General features: G+C 37.4%; 1 protein-coding gene across 8 annotated transcripts in view; it reads left to right on the top strand.

The window, feature by feature from the left end:
* DGKI (diacylglycerol kinase iota) overlaps window positions 1–13018 on the top strand; it is a gene marked incomplete at its 5' end in the record, with an annotated part of 213446 nt that overhangs the window by 105064 nt on the left and 95364 nt on the right. For all 8 annotated transcript variants that reach the window (XR_014685744.1, XM_084497769.1, XM_084497768.1 and 5 more), the window contains 7 exons: window positions 89–184; window positions 1182–1264; window positions 3556–3616; window positions 6857–6970; window positions 7569–7706; window positions 8874–8952; window positions 12563–12618. Coding sequence is in view for 7 of the 8 variants with exons in the window: in XM_084497769.1 (XP_084353895.1) it covers window positions 89–184; window positions 1182–1264; window positions 3556–3616; window positions 6857–6970; window positions 7569–7706; window positions 8874–8952; window positions 12563–12618 (627 nt within the window). The remainder of the gene's footprint in view (window positions 1–88; window positions 185–1181; window positions 1265–3555; window positions 3617–6856; window positions 6971–7568; window positions 7707–8873; window positions 8953–12562; window positions 12619–13018) is intronic.

Raw genomic sequence — 13018 nt, 5'->3', positions numbered from 1 at the left:
AGTTTTGGGTCTTCTGCATGTGTTATGCCAGGGAAGTTTACCCATTATGTAGCTTTTACTAAAGTTATTTCTTGCTTCTGTTTCTTAGGATAACAAAGGTCGGCCATTTGTGATAAAGCCTATCTCCTCTCCACTCATGAAACCATTGCTGGTTTTTGTCAATCCAAAAAGTGGAGGGAACCAGGTAAGGTTTAGTCTAATAAGTGTTTCTGCAGATAAGAATAGTTCTCAGTCTATTATGAATAAGAACTCTATGCAACTGAATTGCAGTCTCCTAAAAGAAGTGCTTGCTGTTGAATGCCCATTATACCTCCATCTAATTCTATTGAAGTGGAAGGAAAGGATACTTGAACATATGAGCAGTTGTCTCAAGCCGAAAGGAATCTGAAGTATTATTTTGGAAGTTTTCAGAACTCAACTTTCCACAGAAATTTTAGATTCCTGGTGAACGGTCTTAGACTTCTTTTATGCAAAATATGATGTAATTTTATGAGGAAAGCCCAATGAATGTGAAATGCCACATTGTTATGGCATTTAATAAATCACTTCTGTTCCTGTAGTATACCTTATAGAACCAGGTGATATTTCGGTGAAAGGTTGACCAATCTGCACTAAGTTGAGGGAGCAGTGGTGCAGCTACTGCCCACAGAGTCCTTGGTTTCTGCTTCACAAGATAGTAGAAGCTTACAGTTATAAGTGTTCATGGTGGTGATGGAGGATGTTGAAGAAGCATAATTGCTTGGATGTTGGGTAGGACACTGTTCACTGTGGTGACTTTGCCTGCAAGCTTTTTCATCGTTTTGCTGTCATGGATTGCAGGCTGAGGCTGAGTGGGATAACAGAGGTTTATAGTTGCATGTGGTCAGAGGTAGAACAGGTTTCTGTAGGAAATGAATCTTTGGTCTGAACCCGAGTTCTTGTTCTTGCGAACTGTTAGTGATCTGTGTGGTTAAATTCAATTTATATGTATACATGTGCACCCTGCATGAATTATTGGGTCTCTATTGGGGGGTCATCGGCTACACCACTTTTTATTTTGTATTTTTATTGGTTTATTTTTGCATTATAAAGCACAGAGGAAGGAAAAGCAGTCCAAATATAGTGAATAATGAGCACTATTAATTCTAATAATCATTATACAATTCATAATTTCCCTTCCTTCAATTTTTCTCTTTTCCCAGGGCACCAAGATTCTCCAAACATTTATGTGGTATTTGAATCCACGCCAAGTCTTTGATCTCTCTCAGGAAGGGCCAAAAGATGCGTAAGTCCTCAAGCACTCACCATGTGAACCATAATTCTTTTTATATCAGGAAAGCAGATGAACATCTAACTTGGATAGATTGGTAGACTAATGATGCTGATATATGTTATCTAGAATCAGAGTTTCAGAGTATAGTTAAGCCCTTAAAATGACTTCAGATAAGGTCCTTAATCATGTGAATGAAAATGACAAGGCTTGGGGGTCTTAACACTTGTTTTAAATACCTATGAGGAAGCTACTGAGAAGACAGAGCCTGACGCTTTACAGCAGCATGGCAGGAGGGGCAAGAAACAGTGGACAAATTGTCAAAAGAGATGCTTGAAATGAGAGGGGATCCATCTGGATATAATGAAAGACTTTTTCACTGTGGGGACGGTTACCCATTGGAATAGGTTCTCTTCATATGAGGAGATTTTTGAGCCCCAGCTTGATGAAACCCTGAGAAACATGGTCTGATCTGTGTTGACTCTGCTTTGAGCTGGAGCTGAACTAGAAGTTCCTTCAAACTCAAATTATCTATGACAAGTTAGTAGGTTATCTGTTAAATAGGAGGTTACTTCTATTACATTTTTTCTGTTGTGTTGTCTGCAAATTCCATCCTCATGTATAAAGATGTATATCTAAATAAATATGTATATACATATGTGGAGACAACCAATTGGAGTTGATGTTCTGGTATTGTGGGTGAAGGAAAATATTCAAGAAAAGGTAGTTCATATGAAACAAGATGGGGATGGTATATACACCATTCTAATAGATGTATGAGAGGTATGGCAGCTTGGTTATTGAGATACAATCTTTTACATTTGTCAAGGAGCACCCTCTATTGGCCAGATTTTGATCGTTGTTCCTTTTGTTAAATGACTTGGGAGTGCCCACAGCAAGTGACAGAAGCAGAGATAAAGGATGCTACATGATCTCCTGTTCATATTGTAAGCAGATACATAGATAATGTTTTAAGAATTCTGTCTACAAGAGAAGAAGGACAAACCTGTAGAAGGCTATCCTTTAATACAAAATCATGTATTAGGAAAACGTCATTGAATCTTGTTCATAGTTACAGCTTTAAAATGTACATCAGAGCACCAACTGAAGGCAATTGCACGGGTGACCAGATTCATATATTTGAAGTAGGGAGTTCACTCAACAGTACACTATGCCTAAATCTCAGTAGAGTCTATGTGCTGTGGATCCCACAGTGCCTGACCATTGACTAGTGGCTGATCATTATGAAGGGGTGAAGCTGCTTTTATATTCCCATAGATGACAGCAGCATGCAACTATCTTCCCTTTGCTGACTATCTGATGCTGCTTATCTGGGCAGTGGTTGAAGGGTGAGTGTCCCTCAGGAGGACCTGTCTTTAAAGGGGTGATTCTCACTGCTAAAAGTTATTTGAGATAATTTTTATTTGAGATAAGGATTTTTGCTTTACTTAACTATCTGTTCAGTGATATTTTGACAACCTAGGCAGCACAAAAGGACACTGATAATTTAAAATCATATATTTACCTATATGAATGGACCAAGTGTTTGCTATTCATACTTCTAAAGCACTCATTTTTATTTATTTTTTTCCTGCTGAAACACCTGCCTCTGTTCTCATGATGTACAGAAGCTTTCAAGTAGATTTATGGTTTTCAGAGTTGTGTAATGGAGTTAAAGGAGAATTAGATCCTCAGTTCACTATGTCTCTACCTGTGAATGTATCCCCTCCACTGGGAGATGTTTAATTAGGCCTCTCTTTCACACAACTGATAGAACAGGCCTTTTTTGGCTTTCCTTTTGGTATCTTATATCAGATAGCCAGAGAAGGAGCTCTGTTAGGTGGTATTGCCTTCCATGGTATTAAAGAAATACAATTATCAGTTGAAGGAGCTGTCATGCTCTAAACGCTTCAGAAATAGAGCTCAGCATGCCCTGATGAGAAACACTATGTTTGGTTTAAAAACCCCAATGTTTACATTTGTTGCCTTAGGATAAGAGGACAATGCAAGGTGTTATCATCTCCAGAGGGAGAAGAGCATCTGGCCTTTCAGACTACATGTTCCCATGTTAAACAGATAAAATACTTCTCAGGAGGGGTTGTCTAGCTGTGAAAGAAGGCCTCATCTCATTTTTTTAAATTTTATTTTTCTACCTCCACTCTATGCCACTGATAATATTCTAGAGAGAAATAAGTGGCTGATAAACTGTCACTCAGCAAAATGCATAAATATTACTTGCATTGTTCTATTGACTTTTTTGTTTTTTTCACTTTTTTTTTTTTTTTTTTTTCCCCTCTCTCGACCAGGCTGGAGCTGTACAGAAAAGTGCCAAACCTGCGGATCCTGGCCTGTGGTGGGGATGGGACGGTAGGTGACCAGTGCCTGGCAGTCCTTTGGTCATTGCCGAGAGATGAAAGGGGTCACAGTCATGGGTTTCCCACCTTGTGGTGCCTGCAGAGCTAGATAACCTACCTTACATTTATTAAATCTACTAATTTTTTTTTTCGTCTTTTCTATGTGATCTGGCCTGCTTAGTGATGGGGCTATATCATTCTGTCCTAATGTCCTAGGTTCTGTCTGCTTTACGCATTAAGATTTGGCAACGCTTACAAAATAAAGACCTTCTTTGTTGGCTTTCTCTTAATATTTGCACAGATCTGAGGATCTAACAGGTTAAATTAGTGTCTGGGGGTCATTAAATCTTAACTTCTGTCATGTTCTGCTGTTGTCTTCATGATGTCTAAGTACTGTCAAATGGGGTCTCTGTGCCTCAAGTTTCCTCACTTTCTTTAAAAATTCACTGTGAGGAAGTGGTCATACTATCAGCCTGGAATCTGGAAGATTTAGGTTCAGTAGTTTCCTTGCCATTGATTGCTATGTGTTCTTGGATAGGTGAGTAGGATCAGATCTTTAAAGAATTTAGGCACCTTCAGATGAGGACAGGCTCTTGCAGTTTTGGGGCCTGGAGGCCAAGAGTAATAATGAAGTAATTACAACTGTGTTAATCTTGCCAGTACTTAAGAATATTATAAATCTCACTCTGTGCCACTGAGTGTCAAAATACAGTTGAAAAACTGACCTTTAGTCTCTGTGAAGCTCAGTTCCCCAGACATAACATTTGATAATACTCATAACCATATAGATATAACCATAACCATATAGATATAATACTCATAACCACATAGATATAATATTCATAACCATATAAAATGCATTTCTGACTGAAAGGTACAATGGTTGGCCAGGATATATAAATATAAATATATATATAAGAAGATATTTAGGGCACCTAAACAGATTATTATTATTTTTTTAATATAGATATAATTTTTGGTTTTATTTATTTTTGTTTGTTTTTAATAAGTGAGCCGAACCTGCTCTGAAACACTCTCTGCTTGAATTTCTGGGGAAAGCTTCTGTTCAGCTTCTGTGGGTTCTTTTAAACCCCCAGATGTAAAGGTTATTAATTCTAGTGCTTCCCCTGAAAGAATAAAGAAAAAATGTGATTTGAATGCCATCTTTCTGGTACCTGGGACAATAAGATATTACTGTCACTGAACTGGGAACACTCCTTGAAAAACCTGTGAGGTATTACTGCAAAAAAAGAGGTATTAGCTGCAAAAAAGAGAGGTTTTCAGTCAGTTTCTGAAAGTGTTTGCAGTTGCTGTCTGAGGAAGCCAGAATTTTAATAGGAGGAAAACCTTATTTTTCTGAAAAAATTAAAATAGAAATTAATACAACTATATTGAATCTTAGCATCCTGGTTTTTCTTCACTGAGCATTGCAAGCAACAGGGGGCAGCACCTTCTCATTAGTATGAGCAGCGCTCGACTATTACCTTTGCTGCTTCTCAGTTTGAAGCAAATTAATATCTAGCTATTCCCAAAGCCATTACATCTAGAAATGAGAAATCTGGCTCAAATGGACTTAGTGAATATTCAATGAGACCAGATGTTATCTTGCATTATTGAGGTGAGTCAGAATTTATTGTAACTTTTCCATTATCGCTACTTGTTGTTCCTTTCTAGGGTGTAAGCTTTCAAAGCAGTCAGGAGCTTTCCTTTTAGAGTGAAGTGATACTCTTTTTCATCATTGACTATAAAACATCTTTGATGTTTTATAAAACAAGGTTTAGAAATGACCTCAAATTAAAGAGCAATGTTGTAAATATAAATTAGTAATTTGAAGTTTCTGTTTATCAGTTACAAGCATTTACAAAAGTGTTTGGTATTTGTAATGTTACCTGTCCCAGTGTGAGATGGAGGTGCAGATGTATGGATTAAGTCAGTGACAATGACAAAGGGCTCTTCAAATAGTTCTGGAATTATATAAGTCTCTACTCTCTCCCATTCTCAATACCAGAGGACTTATTTTTTAGAAGGTTACTTACCTCTGACAATCTGGTAAGATTTGAAATCACAGAAATAATAGTTGGAAGAAGAGAAGTCCTTTCCAGGTGAAGTCAGTAGTTTCATGTCTTTTTAAAACCTTACATTTTCAGTAGTGATGGCATCTTTGAACACTGGTATCAGGAAAAAAAAATATATATTTTTTTCCCCTTATATTTATCTGCTTTTTTTTTTTTTTTTTTTTTTTTTTTAAGTTGAGAATTAACCTAAGTAATGGTGCTATTTTCTTAGAGCAAGAATTTCAGTCATAAAAAGCTTGAGAATATTTTCAGCAACACTCCTTTCACTGATGGAAATTACCTTTTAAAGAAAACAAAACATTTATGGTACTTTGTTCCTTTTAGCCAGATTTGTATTGAAAAGTTTTATGTAGTCCTGAACAGGGGAAGAGAGAGAATCAGCTTTCTAAAATAACCAATGGCTTATGGTGCAAAAGATCCAGACTCATTTTTCCAACCCACAGTGGTCAGTCCTCAGCATTATAGTTTAGCTCATCTTTTATCAAGACAAGTCCTGTATCAATATATATATATTTATATTATGTTTTGCTCACAGTGAAATAATTCAGCACTAAGGTATGAATTATCTGGGGAATGGGAGACCTCTGGGTGAATCAGTGCTTGAGCTGACTGGGACCTTTTATTCCAGGACATGCTCTGAGATACCATGCTGCTCTAAAGCATCTCTTGAGTCTTCTTTCATGGCAGTTCTCAAAGTTTTAGTTTCCTTTAGCATAAGGGTAATTTAAAATATTTTGCTTGAGCTGTCCATATTATTCCTAACTCATTGTTAATCACTCTTCATTAATTTTAACTTACTATATTTTTAAGAAAAATTTTAGGCAGCCTTAAAAATACCTGGCATGGTTCTACGTGCTATTATTTCTTAAGAATAGCAACTTCTCTATTGACATTCCTTAGAACCTCTGTGTGCCTTTAACAATAGCCAGTGTTTACATCCTATTGCTTCTGCTTGCACAGGAGCTTCATGAAGACTCCTTTACTAGCTCTCTGGAAGGCAAAACCTTGGATGGGGCAGTTGTACAGTTAAATTTCTGATATCCTAATTTTTCCTTCTCTTTTTTGCTTTATTTGAACTTTTGTGTGGTGGGGATACAACTAAAACATGCATTTTTTTCCTTCATTGCTTCCCTCTTCATCATCATGACTAACAGTTTTTTGCATTTCTGGTTTTATAGGTTGGGTGGATCCTCTCCATCCTAGATGAACTGCAGCTCAACCCCCAGCCTCCCGTGGCTGTCCTTCCACTTGGCACTGGGAATGACCTTGCCCGCACCCTCAACTGGGGTGGGGTAAGCACTGACTGGGGTTACCCTTACATGTGGGTTCTCAACTTGCTGCTCTTATTTATAGTGTAGTAGTGTGGAACTTCCTTTTGGCTAAAATAGCTGGTGGGGCTTCTTGCAAGGTCTGCTTCACTTGCACACAACAGCTCAGTTCAATTTCCAGTTTGGTGGCTTGAATTATTAATGATGTAATTGTTGTAATAAGAGTGGGCATAGACGCATCTGTCTGGTATTTCAGGCCAAATACTGAGAATAATAGGTAGATTTATATTTTAAGCATATATCTAACATTTTTTTTTTTTTTTTTTCTCTCAATATTTATCCTTGACTACACACTGGAGTTATTTCATAAAGGGCAAACACACTCTGGTTCTTCTCATTATGGTCTTACCATGCCTGTCCAAGACTTATGTTCCTAAGCAACAGTTTTTCAAAATGTTTCATATATCAAAATTTAGCAATATTTTGAGGTGTTCTAAAGAACGTTTGTCCACTGTTTTAAATCTGCATGAAAAGAGGGAGGTCTTCCAGGTAATTGGTGAACAACTTGCTTTGCTTTGGCTATCCATGGCTGATATTCTGGTGACACTCATTCCACTGCCAGGGTTACACGGATGAACCAGTGTCCAAGATCCTGTGCCATGTAGAAGATGGAACCATTGTCCAGCTGGACCGGTGGAATCTCCAGGTTGAGCGCAACCCAGATTTACCGCAGGATGAGTTGGAGGATGGGGCTCGTAAGGTTAGAGCCTTCTTTTTCCCAGGGACACTATAGTATGCTTAAGAGGATTTTTGAGATACACCATAAGATGTATGAGTGGGGAAGTTCCAAAACTTTTTAATTTTCTAGTTGCATCTTCACCTTTTGCTCTTTTATTGTCTCAGTGCTTCCAGTGACATGTGAACCATAATGCGTATCAGCCATCGTATTTGTTGTTATACTCTCAGACTTCAAACATTTATCTCAAGAACCAAATTCTGGCAAAACCCCCATGGCATCTTATCTAAAAGGTCACTGTTTTTTCTCTAGTTAACCTGAGGTGGCAGGAGAAGGAATAGTATGACCACCATCCATTAGAGGCACATCTAAAAAATGATGTAGAATTATACTCCTTAGGATTCTGCTGATGGATACCAACTGTTCCTTTCGTTTCAGCAAGGAGTAGTGTATGTTTAGATTTAACATCTTTTTGTGGGGGTCTCCATATGATCTCCATTAGTGTACCTTGAGAGTTGAAGAACAGTAAAATCTTTGTGAGGGGATCACATTTGTAGTGGTACGTCATTTGGACTGGAGATGTTGAAAGTGTCACTATCATCAAAAAATGATTCTGTGCACCATTTTCCTCTTCTCAGTTATAATTTCCAGTTTATCTGTTGGATGTTATTTTTATCTCTCTATGGCCATGATGGGTCAGTATAATGATGAAGAGGCCAGATGCGTTCTTCCCTGCTTCATGCATCCTCAGTAGAATTAGGCCTTCTTGTCTGGGACTTGCATTGCTCCTGGTTATATATGAAGCAGGAAGAACACAGCTTGAGTTTCATTCGCAATGCTGAGCTTGAAGTGCCAGCAATTAGGAAAACCTTTGTATTGACATGTTAAGTGGAGTAATGTTCAGGGAAATCTCAATGAGAAAATAAATGAAGAACCTTGTGATGTGTTTACAAAGATACTTATATGATCATAAAACTCTGTAGATGTGTTTGTGTTCTTTAGGCTTTTGTATTTGAATATCTTCCACAAGCTATTACTAGGCTTCAGAACAACTTCTGCATACACTTCCCTGATGTATTCCATTTCCTTAGTTTTTCATGAGGTGCCGGATTTAAAATAGTTAGTGCCTGGTGTGTCACGGAATATTTAATTTGTGTTATTTTTACATGTCTTTCTATTATCCAATTATAGCTTCCACTCAGTGTCTTCAATAATTACTTCAGCCTTGGGTTTGATGCACATGTTACACTGGAGTTCCATGAATCTAGAGGTAAGAGGAGCTTTTTTTTTTTTTTTTTTTTTTTTTTTTTTTTTTTTTTTTAACCTTGGACAGTTATTTTATGAATTACAAATGGATTTGAATTTAATGCTTTCTTATAATTCAAAGAGTGTTGGAACATACAAACCCAAGGTACACACCACAGGTAGCAAGGAAATGATTGTATCATGAGTTTCCAAGGGATTTTGTGATTTAAAAATAAAAAAAGTACAAGAAAAAATGGCATTCACTGGAGTAAAATGGCTAAATGGGGAGATTTCATATTCTTGACCTTTTAAAGGAGATGCCAAATACAATTATAAAGACAGCTTACACTGACATACAAGTGTCAGAATAAGAGCAGAAAGAACAAATGCAAGCCAGGTGCAAGTTTTTCCTGCCATGTGAAGGGGGAGAAAGGATAAGATCAGTGAGGATGTGAAAGTAGCAGGAGGATAGCTGATCTAGAAATGCACAACTGTTACCTACGGATGAGTATAACATAATGTCATTGGACTTGGTACAGACCCAGAAGGTATCTCTGCAAATGAAATGCTTTAATGAACTGCCAGCAATTTGAGCTGTTGCAGAATCTTGCTTGTCCCCTTGCTGATGGCAGTTATTACCACACAATCCAAACGTGGCTTAACAGGTAGACCTTGGAGTGATGTGAACTGTTAGATTTGTATGGTTTAGGCAAGCATGCTTGTATAAACAGACCTTGTCCAATTGCCTGTGTTCACTTTTTGATCATTTCAGCTTCATATTCATGTTTTTCTTCTGAACAGCAGCCTCCCTTATCTTCACTTTCATATCATCAGTGTCATTACAAAACAAAAAGATAGCACCTGAATGCCTTGCTAAATAAAGAGCAGAGTACATGATGGAATAAGCTAATGCATATTTTATAATGTTTAGGACTGCTTCAAGCTTTAGGAATAATAATGAGGGGGCATAAAAGGGCACACGAATGAAATGATGACAGCTGTATGCTTTTTTTTTTTTTTTGTGTGTGCATGCATATCAACATGAATTGCTAATGTGAATGTGAATATACTGTATAGATGAAATGCACGGCTACTTTCTCACTTAATGGAGGCATTACTTAATAATGAAGTTATGGAGCCCTATAAAGAATGAATGTTATTCCAGAGATGCCAGTGCTTTAAAAATTTATGTGGGTGAAAAATACTTGGCAGAGCAAGCTGTCTATCTGTGAGTGGGTATGTATGGACAGAAGAGTTTTTCATAGCACTAGTGCATGCTCTCACAAGTCATTCTGTTAGTGTTTCCTTACCCTCTTGAATGCTAAAAGATATGAAGTCACTCCTATATGTTGTAGGAGAGAGAAAAGCTTATAGCTTTGGAGGTGTTGCTGATGTATGGGTTTTATTGTGTTTCATGTGGAATTAAGCAATACAGAACAGATTTTGATCTCTTTGCACTTGGCCCGATAAGACAGGTGGTTGTATGCAGTTTCTTATGTGGAACATTTGTAATCACATGTAGCGTTAAAACAAACATACAAAAACTAACCAATCAACCCCTCCGCCCCCCCAACAAACAACAACAACAAAAACACAGAAAACCTAAATCCAAAATAAATTAAGATTGATTTGAACTCTTAGGCTATCAGGCCATTTTATGCTATGGAGATTGCTAAATTGTTATATTTTAACTAAACAGTGATTGCAGTGTCTCAGAGGAACCTGTATGTGACCATGGCTATTTCCATGGCAACCTCTACACTTTTCTTGTGACTAATGAGATTGAGCCTTGAGGGTTGGCTCCAAGCTTTGCTTCTACAGGAAGCATTCTGGATAGCAACTCTCCAGAGCCACAGTTTCCCCCTTTGTTATGCTTATGCTCTGGTGGAGCGGGGACTATGCATTTTACTTCATCCCTGTTGACATTGATAGTGTTGAAGGGTGAGGATGGTGTGAGCTTTGGATATGCAGTCATTGATTTGCTTCTACAATCGAAATCACACTCTAGTCAACTTTAGGCTCTATTCAGCTTGGTAGAAAGAGTCTTTCCTCCCTGCCAATGTTTATCTGCCATGCCAATGGTAGGAGCAGTTTAGTATGTTGAAAGACTGCTGAGTCCCTGGCCTCACAAAGTCTCCTTTTCTGTTTAGCTGCCTCCAAACGGGGCTTTGATTCAGGTCAATATTTGTCACAAGATCTGTGTAAGAGTCAGTACCCTGGTGGCTGCTGCCACTGGGAATAACCACATCAGAGAACATGAAGCATGGGCACTTGAGCATTTGGGAGCCACCCACTTCTTAGCATGGGGTTCTGAGAATTTCTGTAGAGCTGTCAGCTCAGTAAGTGAATAAAAGATGAGATTTACTTACGCAATTAAATGAATAATTTTAAGAAGAGGTGACCCTGACTGCACAACAGAACAAATGCATGATACAATAATGGGGCAGACAATCACACAAGAAATAACGTAACTCTTATGAAATGGAGCATTATATTGTGAGATGTAGTGACTTCAAAGAGAACTAGATGAGTTGTTACAAATAATAATTTGAGATGAAGTAATTTGGAAGTGTTTATACCAGTGTTCTACTTTAGCCAGAAGGACTAAGGTCATTTCTTGGATGATTTTGCTAGAAAATCACTGAGCAAGAGTAGGTGAATGGTTCTATTGCTGTATACAGTATCATAAGAACTGCTTCTGAAACCTCTGGATGCTGCAGACTTGGAAAGCAGTCCCCAGGGAGGCATGAAAGTGACCTTTATTCTGAGAAATATGCTGTGTACTGGAAGATCAAAGGAGCTCCATTTAGCTTATCGGAGAGAAGGTTAGGAGGAGATTTAATCACCACCCATAAGTATTTACTCAGGGAGAAGATATCTGATAGTTGAGGGCCTTTTAATCTAATAGACAGAGAAATATGATAAGATTTAGCAGTTAGCAGTAGAAGCCAGAAACACTCAAAATAAGAAAAAAAAAATCCACAGATTTATTTTAATTGTGAGAATAATTAACCACTGCACTGGTGTTACTAATGGACTACTAAAATTCCCTATCCCTTTGAGTCTAATCCAAACGAACAGCTCTTTAAATAGGTTTTGGAATAACCACATAATTTGCTGCAGGAATACTCGGGTAGAGATGGCAATTCCTGAGTACCTTTCTGGATATCCTCTTTGTAATGCATCAGAATTTATTTTTCATCTCATAATTTACTAACAGTTTAGTCCTGCTTTGGAGCATGGGTTAGTGTTTCATAGGTTTCTGATAACTCTTAAAGAAATCTGTTCTATGTTGGTGAAAACAGAAGTCTCACAGATGGTATGGAGGGGTCTTGAGATGAATAGTCTGAGAGGTGCTAAACAAGCTGGTTTTGTTTTTGTTACCCCTTTGTTCATGTTTCCATCTATTTTCACTGTACAGGAAAGGGGAAGAATTCAATATCAATGTTTGGAATCTGATAGCAGATAATGGCACAGATGCAGGAACCTCACACGAGAAAAATGTATTCATGTTAATACTTTTACTGAGTGATATGTGCTGAAAGCACTATAGTGTTCATAGAAAATCTGAAAGTACAATGGAATCTACTCAATTTATTAAGGTGTTCATATTTTTCTTTTGTATCTTTTCACAGAAGCGAATCCAGAGAAATTCAACAGCCGATTTAGAAATAAAATGTTTTATGCAGGGGTGAGTTGTGATTCATTTTACAGAATAATGTTATTTTATATTATTGAATGTTTTACTGTATCCTTTCTCCCTTCCATTCTCACACCAGCAGTTTGTACTGATTCATTTTGCCTGCTGCAATTTAGAAATACACATGTACTCTTTCTGGCAATGACACATGTCTGTTGGAGAGTGCTGATTGTATTACAGTATTGGATACAGTACTGATCATATTTTACCCAAGGACATTCTCTTGCTAACCTTTCAAAAGGAGAAGTATTATAAGTTTTATAACTATAACTATATATATATACTCGCGTGTATATGTATATATATATATATATATTTAAAAAATCATATTTCCTGAGATCAGGAAAGAATAGGTTTGACAAAATAATGGCATTTTGTTATAAGCTCTTCG

This window comes from Aythya ferina (genome assembly GCF_964211825.1).
Source record: "Aythya ferina genome assembly, chromosome: 1".
NCBI lineage: Eukaryota > Metazoa > Chordata > Aves > Anseriformes > Anatidae > Aythya > Aythya ferina.
This window is presented reverse-complemented; position numbering and strand designations above follow the sequence as displayed.